The 10,927-nt window shown below is 41.4% G+C and overlaps 1 protein-coding gene across 1 annotated transcript in view; it reads right to left on the bottom strand.

The window, feature by feature from the left end:
- The window catches only part of GOLM2 (golgi membrane protein 2), a 127,171-nt gene that overhangs the window by 71,312 nt on the left and 44,932 nt on the right, over positions 1 to 10,927 (bottom strand). The window contains exons 5-6 of the mRNA XM_017861013.1: positions 5,814 to 5,961; positions 5,398 to 5,478 (exon numbers count right to left, since the gene is read on the bottom strand). Coding sequence (XP_017716502.1) covers positions 5,398 to 5,478; positions 5,814 to 5,961 — 229 coding nt within the window. The remainder of the gene's footprint in view (positions 1 to 5,397; positions 5,479 to 5,813; positions 5,962 to 10,927) is intronic.

Genomic DNA, 10,927 nt, shown 5'->3' with positions numbered 1-10,927 from the left:
GAAATAAGTTTTTTTTTTTTTTTTTTTTTTGAAACGGAGTCTCGCTCTGTGGCCCAGGTTGGAATGCAGAGGCACGATCTTGGGCCACTGCAACCTCCGCCTTCTGGATTCTAACGATTCTCCTGCCTTAGCCTCCCAAGTAGCTGGGACTACAGGTGCCTGCCACCACACCCAGCTAATTTTTATATTTTTAGCAGAGACGGGGTTTCACCATGTTGGCCAGGGGGTCTTGAACTCCTGACCTCAAGTCATCTGCCTGCCTCAGCCTCCCAAAGTGCTGAGATTACAGGCATGAGCCACTGCACCCGGCCAACAGAAACTAAGATTTATATAGCACTTGCTATGTGCCAGGCACTGTTCTAAGTGCTTTACATTTAAATTTCACAACATTCCTGTGAGGTTGGAATTGTTATTATTCTATTTTACATATAAGGGCAAAAAAATGGTCACATAATTGTTAAAAGATAAGAACCAGGCCGGGCGCGGTGGCTCAAGCCTGTAATCCCAGCACTTTGGGAGGCCGAGACGGGCGGATCACGAGGTCAGGAGATCGAGACCATCCTGGCTAACACGGTGAAACCCCGTCTCTACTAAAAATACAAAAAACTAGCCGGGCGAGGTGGCGGGCGCCTGTAGTCCCAGCTACTCGGGAGGCTGAGGCAGGAGAATGGCGTGAACCCGGGAGGCGGAGCTTGCAGTGAGCTGAGATCCGGCCACCGCACTCCAGCCTGGGTGACAGAGCAAGACTCCGTCTCAAAAAAAAAAAAAAAAAAAAAAAAAAAGAACCAAACGTTTGAATCTAGGCAATTTGACTCCAGAGACCACTGTCTCACCATTAAAGATAGCCTGAGAATTCAACCGTATACATTTACTAGGACCCTGCTATATGCAAGGTAGCATGTAGGGAGCTCAAGGCACAAAGATATGACATGGCTTTCCTTCGTGTTTGCATCTGAATGATCACAGAGCTCAAAGTTTCCTTCTACCAGTTACCATTTCAAAATAATCTTTACACTCAAAATACTTCCTCAAATAATTAAGGATAAATGCTATGAAGAATGATTATCAAAGCAAAGCACCAATAGTTTAAAGAGCTTCAAATAGTAATCCAGGCCAGGCATGGTGGCTCACACCTATAGCTGCAGTGCTTTGGGAGGCTGAGGTGGGAGGACTGCTTGAGCCTAGGAGTTTAAGACCAGCCTGGATAATATAGCGAGACCCTGTCTCTACAAACAACAACAACAACAACAAAATTAGCTGGGTGTGATGGCACATGCCTATAGTCCCAGCTACTCGGGAGCTGATGTGGGAGTACCACTTGAGCCTAGGAGGTCAAGGCTTCAGTGAGCCATGATCATGCCATTGCACTCCAGTCTGGGTGACAGGGCAAGACCCTGTCCCAAAAAATATAAATAAATAAAAATAAAAGTTAAAAAAAAAAAAATCCAGAAGAAGGCCTTTAATATGCCATGACAATGTAGAAAATGTCTGCATATAGAGACATTTTTTACATTAATGATCAATTTACACAAAATTTTAACACACTTGGTGTTTTTCCCAGTTCCAAATTATAGTGCTGCAACCATGTAAGTTGCATATGGCAAGTTCACGTTGTAAAAATCAGATAATGAATTTGTTGGCATCTCATCAACAGTAGCACTATTCATTCTTATAAAATCTAAAAAAATTGGCCAGGTGCGGTGGCTCACGCCTGTAATCCCAGCACTTTGGGAAGCCAAGGCGGTTGGTTCACGAGGTCAGGAGTTCAAGATCAGCCTGACCAAGATGGTGAAACCCCGTTTCTACTAAAAATATTTAAAAAATTAGCCAGGAGTGGTGGTGGGCGCTGCAATCCCAGCTACTCAGGAGGCTGAGGAAGAGAACTGCTTAAACCTGGGAGATGGAGGATGCAGTGAGCCAAGATCACGCCACTGTACTCCAGGCTAGGTGACAGAGTGAAACTCAGTCTCAAAAAAAAAAAAAAAAAAAAAATTAATAAAATTGTTGTGTACTTTTTAAATTATTATTATTAAGGAAGCAGACGAGGCAAGATAGATTTCTATCTGCTGGAATGGCTCATGTATGAAAGACATTTGAAAACCACTGTCTGATAGGACAATATACCTAATAATGGTCAAGACAAGATCTCTAAGATCTCTTGTATTCCCATTTCATTTTACCCTGAACACTGGAATTTCCTGGTGGCTGGTTCATAAATTATGACCAATGAGAAAATAAATGGAGACATTACACATTTAGAGTAATAATGATAAAATTTTAACTTGAAAAGTATGTGGAAATAGGCCGGGCGCAGTGGCTCACACCTGTAATCCCAGCACTTTGGGAGGCCGAGGCGAGCAGATCACAAGGTCAGGATCTCGAGACCATCCTGGCTAACACGGTGAAACCTCATCTCTGCTAGAAATACAAAAAATTAGCCAGGTGTTGTGGTAGGCGCCTGTAGTCCCAGCTACTCGGGAGGTTGGGAGAATGGTGTGAACCTGGGAGGCAAAGCTTGCAGTGAGCCAAGATCGCGCCACTGTACTCCAGCCTGGGCGACAGAGTGAGACTCTGTCTCAAAAAACAAAACAAAACAAAACAAAACAAAAAAAAGAGGAAAGTATGTGGAAATAAATAATAGAGGTTAAAAATTATACATACTTAAATACAAATAATACACTTTGTAGGTATATTACATGAAAAATAAATGTATGCAGGTAGCCAACTCTTGCTCATATCTGAATAGAGTGCTTCTATCTATCAGAAACCAGCAGTATGTCCTTGACAGAACTTTGGGTATAGTTTTTAAAATATACAAGCGCAATGTAAAATAGATTAATCAACCTAAAACTCAACTGTGACTACGACTACAGTAAGTGCTACAAAAATTTAGAAGAATACAGAGTTCCTGCTCTAATATTTCTTTAACATCTAAGTCAGTGGTTCTCAAACTTTAGCATAGATCAAAATCACTAGGGGAGCTTTTTAAAACAAATTACTGGGCTCCATTCCAAAATTTCTGATTAAGTAGGTCTGGAATGGGACCTAAGAATTCGCAGGTCTAACAAGTTCCTGGGTAATGCTGATACTGCTGATCCAAAGACCATACTTTAAAAATCACTGGATTACAGCTAGGCACCACAGCTCCTGCCTACAATCCCAGTGCTTTGAGAGGCTGAGGCGGGACTATTGCTTGAGGTCTGGAGTTAAAGAGTAGCCTGGGCAACACAGTGAGGCACTGTCTCTACAAAAATAAAAATATTAGCCAGGTGTGGTGGCGTGCCCCTGTAGTCTTAGGAGGCTGAGGTGGGAGGATGGCTTGAGCCTAGGAGTTTGAGGCTACCATCAACAATGATCACTGCACTCTAGCCTGGGCAAGAGAACGAGACCCTGTCTGAAAAAAATATATGTAATTTTTGGCTCTCTCTCTATATATTTGTTGGCTGGGTGCAGTGACCCATGTTTGTAATCCCAGCCCTTTGAGAGTCTGAAGTGGGAGGATCACGCAAGTCCAGGAGTTTGAGATCAGCCTGGACAACATGGTAAGACCTTGTCTCTACAGAAAAATAAAACAGGCTGGGCATGGTAGTTGATGCCTGTAATCCCTGCATTTTGGGAGGCCAAGGCAGGCAGATCGCTTAAGGCTAGGAGTTCGAGACCAGCCTGGGCAACATGGTGAAAACTTATCTCTACAAAAAACTAAAAAAAATAGTCAGGTGTGGTGGCACATGCCTGTAGTCCCTGCTACTCAGGAGGCTGAGGTGGGAAGATCACTTATGCCCGGGAGATCTAGGCTGCAGTGAGCTGTGATCATGCCACTGTACTCTGGCCTGGGTGACAGAGCGAGATCCCATATCACAAAAATAAAAAAAAAAAGAAAATAAAAAATAAAATTAGCTGGGCATGATGGCACACACCTGTAGTCTCAGTTATTCAGGAAGCTGAGGTGGGTGGATAGCTTGTGCCCAGGAGATCAAGACTGTAGTTACCCATGACTGCACCACTGCATTCCAGCATGGGTGACAGAGTGAGACCCTGTCTCAAGAAAAGAAAAAAAAATTAAATGAAAAAAAATGTTAAAAAGAGGTCGGGCTTGGTGGCTCATGCTTGTAATCCCAGCACTTTGGGAGGCCAAGGCGGGAGAATCACTTGATGTTAGGAGTTCGAGACCAGCTGCCCAACATGGTGAAACCTCGCCTCTACTGAAAATACAAAAATTAGCTGAGCATGGTGGCACACACCTGTAATCCCAGCTACTCAGGAGGATGAGGCAGGAGAAATGCTCGAACCTGGGAGGCTGAGGTTGCAGTGAGCCAAGATCGCGCCACCGCATTCTAGCCTGAGCGTCAGAGATTTTTGTATCTCAAAATTAATTAATTAATTTTTAAAAATCACTGGATTACTTCATTTTCTTACAAACAAAGCTTGCTAATTCTGATTCTTTATTTTCAAATTCATGTTATTGCTTTTGTCCTTACCTTTATTTTAGGGGAAATCGCTATGAATTGGAAACCCATAAGAATTTGAGAAGACAACAAAACTATATAAATGAAAGGACAAATATTTCATTTATTTGGTCTAAACATTCAGCAATTTCAGTCATGTACAACTAGCTATAATCACAGAAGTAATTACTGAGATTGAGAAGAAATAAAATCAGCCAAAAGCAGCAGAGGCATGCTGTTAATTTCTTATTTTTCTACCATAATAAATTGGAGTCAGCAGGGAGGAGTACCATTAATAGCCAAGAAACACAGATATAGCAAGAAAAACAAAGAAGAGACATGAAGGAAAAAAAATGAAGGGGATTAGGATAGCAACAAGTGGGATGAGGACTGCAAGTGAAAATGGATAAGCAGCAGACACGTTAAGGAGGAAAGAGACACAATGAACATAAGTGGCCAGAAAAGAAGAAAAAAAATGGTAAACAAACTATCCAAAAGTGTGGGGTAATTCACTAAAAGGACAAGCCAAGCCCTCAAAACTAAATAACTAAATAATTCTTATTAGGGTATTACTATGCCATATTAAAGCACACCAACAACACAGGAATCTGGGCACACTTGGTGAGAAAGAAAAGAGCCATGCATACTTTTAGTAAACATAAATGACTCTATATAGTACAACTGTCATAAGCAAAAACTCTGAGTTGTAAAGAAAAGATTCAAATATAGGTGATTCTTATCAAGGTAAAAACAAGTATTTTATACATCTTAGCAAAAAATTTTATAAAAGTCGTATCCAAAAAAAGTCCTGGCAATTAATGGGTACTTAATTAACTAGAAATATCAATCATCCAGATATCTGACTTTTCCAAGTGTTACCCAAAAAGAGAATGGGGTCACATGAAATGTATTATCATCACTTTAGTTGAATTCTCTAACAATTTTTACTTACCAGGGGGAAGATCATCAACTTTTGCTAGGTCATTCTCTTCTATTCCAGGCATCCCTGCATCAGCACCTCTTTTGATTTGTTCTGCCCAAGTAACAGAAAGATAGAATTCTATAATTTTTCTTACATAATTTGAAAATGTTTTGAAGGAATGTAACAATCAGTTTCTAAAAGTAATAGGCTACATCATCTGAACATCTTTATATCTTGCTTTGGACATAGCTGTAACTCTAAAATAACTTACTCTTTTTTCTCTTCCATCAAAGGATCCAAATTTGAAACAATGAAGACACTTAATCATGTGTGAACTAAAATCAAACAATTTTCTTTCTGATTAAAATATTCACTTAAAATGGGAAGAAAAGTTAATATCCTATTAATACAAAACAAAATAATAATAATAATAATAATAATAATACCTTTCCCATGTGGAATATGATTGCTTGAGGGTTCTTCATTCTTATCTGCAACATTCTCAGCTACTTTTGGAATATTTTTAGGTACGACTTGATCGTTTATATCCGATTCTTTTCCACCATTTGATTGAATCTTGTGGGCCTCTTGCAGCTAAAGATTCAGTAACAATAAATATTTTTCAGTTCAAATTGTTAAACCACTGACACAACTATTAATTAAATGGTTCAAAAGGGTTCAAATAATGAACAACTGGAGATGCAGGATACATTATTTTCTGTGTGATTTTTATACCTGATAAAAAGTCAAAGAATAACACTTTTGAAAATCTCTAGCTACAGTAAATGAATGATTTGGCAAGCAGAGGAGGTGACTCTGTTTGGCTATGCAGAGGTGTGTGATTCTGCAAGACAGCCTGCTGAGTACTATACGTTGCCCTGATGGCCTACAACTGGGCATTTTCCTGGGTGCTATGGGCAGGGTGGGTTCTCTGTAAGCATATGTTAGAATCAAGCAGGATGGCAGAAAGGAGGAGACTGGCATACAGGTGCTTCTTCAAGAGCAAGGGTGAAAAACAGGCAATCTTCTTCCTAAGTGTGCTGGCCACCGAAGCACAGCAAGTAATGGCAGGACAACAAACAGGTCAGTGCTACCCCCAACCCTGTTCCTAACCTAGCATCTTCTTGGAAATGCAAATCTTCAAGTATATGGTTAGGCCTAACTCAATTCTCTTGATGGACCAGTATTGAGTTTGCCTCCATGGAAAATTGGGAGCAGCAAGGAGTCAAGTACACAAGCTTGGGATGCCATATATGGGTTCCTCTAGTCAACATTTAACATATCTATAAATGCTTTGTAAACTCTAAAGCAGTACGAAATATAATTCTTAGTAATGTTATAAAAATAGTACGAAAAAATTTATATGGAATCTAGAAAAACAAGAACAAAATCTTTTTTTTTTTGATCTTTTTTATTTTTGAGACAGAGTCTTGCTCTGCTGCCCAGGCTGGAGTGCAGTGGCGCGATCTTGGCTCACTCCAAGCTCCGCCTCCCAGGTTCATGCCATTTTCCTGCCTCAGCCTCCCGAGTAGCTGGGACTACAGGCGCCCGCCACCACGCCCCGCTAATTTTTTGTATTTTAGTAGAGAGGGGTTTCACTGTGTTAGCCAGGATGGTCTCAATCTGCTGACCTCATGATCCGCCCACCTCAGCCTCCCAAAGTGCTGGGATCACAGGCCTGAGCCACCGCATCCGGCCACAAGAGTCAAATCTTAAGAATGTGTCACAACAAAGGAGAAAGGATACTCTGACAATCAGGTGTAGGTATTCCAACAAATGTTTGCATCGTGCTTCAGTTTCCAAATTGCTTTCATAGCTGTCCTCTAGTAGAAATAAAATTCGGCCGGGCGCGGTGGCTCAAGCCTGTAATCCCAGCACTTTGGGAGGCCGAGGCAGGCGGATCACAAGGTCAGGAGATCGAGACCATCCTGGCTAACACGGTGAAACCCCGTCTCTACTAAAAAATACAAAAAAACTAGCCGGGCGAGGTGGCGGGTGCCTGTAGTCCCAGCTACTCGGGAGGCTGAGGCAGGAGAATGGCGTGAACCCAGGAGGCGGAGCTTGCAGTGAGCTGAGATCTGGCCAGTGCACTCCAGCTTGGGTGACAGAGCGAGACTCCGTCTCAAAAAAAAAAAAAAAAAAAAAAAAAAAAAAAAAAAAAAAAAAAAAAAAAAAAAAAAAAAAAAGAAATAAAATTCATAGTTTTGAGAAAAACAAAACTGAGGCTTTAAAAAGTTAAGCAGTTTAGAAGTTAAGGCCAGGCGCGGTGAATCATGCCTGTAATCTCAGCACTTTGGGAGGCCGAGACGGGCGGATCACAAGGTGAGGAGATCGAGACCATCCTGGCTAACATGGTGAAACCCCGTCTCTACTAAAAAATACAAAAAATTAGCCGGGCAAGGTGGCGGGCGCCTGTAGTCCCAGCTACTCGGGAGGCTGAGGCAGGAGAATGGCGTGAACCCGGGAGGCGGAGCTTGCAGTGAGCCAGGATCCGGCCACTACACTCCAGCCTGGGTGACAGAGCGAGACTCCGTCTCAAAAAACAAACAAACAAACAAACAAACAAAACCCCAGCAGTTTGGGCCAGGCGCGGTGGCTCATGCCTGTAATCCTACCACTTTGGGAGGCCGAGGTGGGTGAATCACGAGGTCAGGAGTTCGAGATCAGCCTGACCAACATGATGAAACCCCATCTCTACTAAAAACACAAAACTGAGTTGGGCGTGGTGGCCCACGCCTGTAATCCCAGCTACTCAGAAGGCTGAGGCAGAAGAATCGCTTGAACTCAGGAGGCGGAGGTTGCAGTGAGCCGAGATGGGGCCACTGCACTCCTGCATGGGCTACGGAGCAAGACTCCGTCTCAGGAAAAAAAAAAAAAAAAAAATTAAGCAGTTTGTACAAAGTCACAAAACTAGAGAATTGTGAAGAAGGAATTCTAACCATCGTCTTTCTGACTCCAAATCTCACATTTCCTGTAAGTTGGTAAGCTATAATCAATTCTGATAGCTTAATCATTGATGAATGAAATGATAAACTGAAATTTTTGAACATGTCTAATATAAACACCAAGGGTGAGAAAATCCATGAGGCACAACTTGAGCAGTCAGCTTGCATCTCTGTGCATCTTCACTATAACGCTATCTCATAAGGCTATTGCTATAGTACTCTTCACTCTTTTGCAGATGTGGATAAGACAAATATTGAACAAAATTAAAAGTCAACAAGCTACTGTTCAAAAATACTTTTCCATTGAAAGCAGTTAACAAAGATGTTGTCTCTTTAATGCATTATTGACAGTACCTTTCTATGAATGGACAATATTAATATTAATAAAATAAGATGCTTTTCTAGATGCAATGTTTGTGATTTGGTTAGGGGACCTACTGATTGTTTTTAAAATAAACTTCTTATTCTGAAATAATTTTAGATTTACAGAAAAGTAATCATCCCTTACCCAGTTTCCCCTAACGTTAACATCCTATTAATGTACCATCCATAATTACCATGATACATTTGCAAAACTAAAAAAAAATCAGTATATTATTAGTACCTAAACTCCAGACTTAGATTTCACCAGTTTTTCCACTAAGTCCATTTTCTGTTTCAGGATCCAATTCAGGATACTACACTGCATTTATTTTAATTTTTTAATTTTCTTTTTTTTTTTTTTTTTTTGAGGCGGAGTCTCGCTCTGTCGCCCGGACTGGAGTGCAGTGGCCAGATCTCAGCTCACTGCAAGCTCCGCCTCCCGGGTTTACGCCATTCTCCTGCCTCAGCCTCCCGAGTAGCTGGGACTACAGGCGCCCGCCACTTCGCCCGGCTAGTTTTTTTTTGTATTTTTAGTAGAGACGGGGTTTCACCGTGTTAGCCAGGATGGTCTCGATCTCCTGACCTCGTGATCCGCCCGTCTTGGCCTCCCAAAGTGCTGGGATTACAGGCTTGAGCCACCGCGCCCGGCCAATTTTTTAATTTTCGAGATGGAGTCTCGTTCTGTTGCCAGGCTGGAGTGCAGTGGTGTAGTATTGGCTCACTGCAACCTCTGCCTCCCCAGTTCAAGGGATTCTCCTGCCTCAGCCTCCTGAGTAGCTGGGATTACAGGCACCAGCCACCATGCCCGGCTAACTTTTTGTATTTTTAGTAGAGACGAGGTTTCACCACGTTGGCCGGCTGGTCTCAAACTCCTGACCTCGTGATCCACCCACCTTGGTCTCCCAAAGTGGTGGGATTACAGGTATGAGCCACCGCCCCCAGCTACTACACTACATTTAAGTCCTCAGGTCTCCTTAGTCTTCTCTGGGCTATGAGAGTTTCTCTGTCCCTATAGCATGAACGTAGGGTTGTGTCTCAATAAAATTTTATGTATGAACACCAAAATAAATATTTCTATAATTTTCCAACGTACTAAGATAATTTTCTCAATTTTTTTCATCATTTGAAAATGTGAAAACCACTTTTGGCCTCTAAACAGTACAAAAACAGGCAGCGAGCTGAATTCAGCCTGCGGGCTATAGTTTGCTGTCTCCTTTTCCAGAGTCATTTCTGTGATAGACATGTGGCTGGTTAAGTAATTTTAAAATTAATAAACAATCAAAAAGATAAAGCCCTGAATACAATTTATGCTTATTTCATATAGCTAACATTGGATTTGTCTCTATGAAAACTCAAATTGCACAGAACCAACTTGCTATAGTAGTTAAAGAACAGGAAATGAAGGGTGGGGAGTAGAATTAGGCAGCTAATCTAGAGAGTAAGGGCTGATGTGCTGCCCAGAAAGGAGAAGTTATCTGGGCACCTCAATTCCTGCCACGCCTTCTTCCATTAGGGTAGGATAATGGCAAGGAATAATTGGAGAGGCATTAGTTAATTAATAACATAAAAATAGCCTAGTATAGAAGAACAGAAAGAGAATCACACTGGCTTGGAAAAAAGGGGAAAGCTCTCATCTGTCTTCCTTAAGAGAATAGAAGAGAGCAAACTTATCCCATTATTTATATACTACGCTTATAATGACACAATTGCAATAGCAAATCTCTCTTCCCCTTCCTTTTGTGTTCCATTATGTTATTTTAACCCTCCAGTGTCTCAATAATACCTTTTGATTGCCCTCAATGCTGCTACTATGGTAGCTCACTCAGGCCTGCCTTCTTTCACCAATCCATCCTTATACCTCTTCAAAGTAGACTGCAGATAAGTAGCAGCTATTCCACTTTGTAGATTCAAAAAATGAAATAGAGAAAGAAATGACACCCTCTATATCCTAGTATAAAATTGTGAAAAAGCTAAGAATGAAAACCTGATATCCTTAACTTCTAGTCCTTTAGTTGAGATTCTACCAAAGAGCAAAACAAATACTTTTCACTATTAAATCTTTCTTTCCTTTAAATCACAAGAGTTCAGACAAATCGTGCCTAGTCAGGTAAGATTACAGGGTATAAAAAAATGAATCATGTCCTTAATAACTAGTAATCTTCAGACAATTTCTTCTATTGTTAAAAAAATCTTGGCCGGGCGCGGTGGCTCACGCCTGTAATCCCAGCACTTTGGGAGGCCGAGGCGGGCGG

The sequence above is a fragment of the Rhinopithecus bieti genome, unplaced genomic scaffold, assembly GCF_001698545.2.
Source record: "Rhinopithecus bieti isolate Rb0 unplaced genomic scaffold, ASM169854v2 scaffold_55715, whole genome shotgun sequence".
Lineage (NCBI taxonomy): Eukaryota > Metazoa > Chordata > Mammalia > Primates > Cercopithecidae > Rhinopithecus > Rhinopithecus bieti.
The sequence above is the reverse complement of the archived record's forward strand: the minus strand, read 5'-3'. Positions and strand labels throughout refer to the sequence as shown.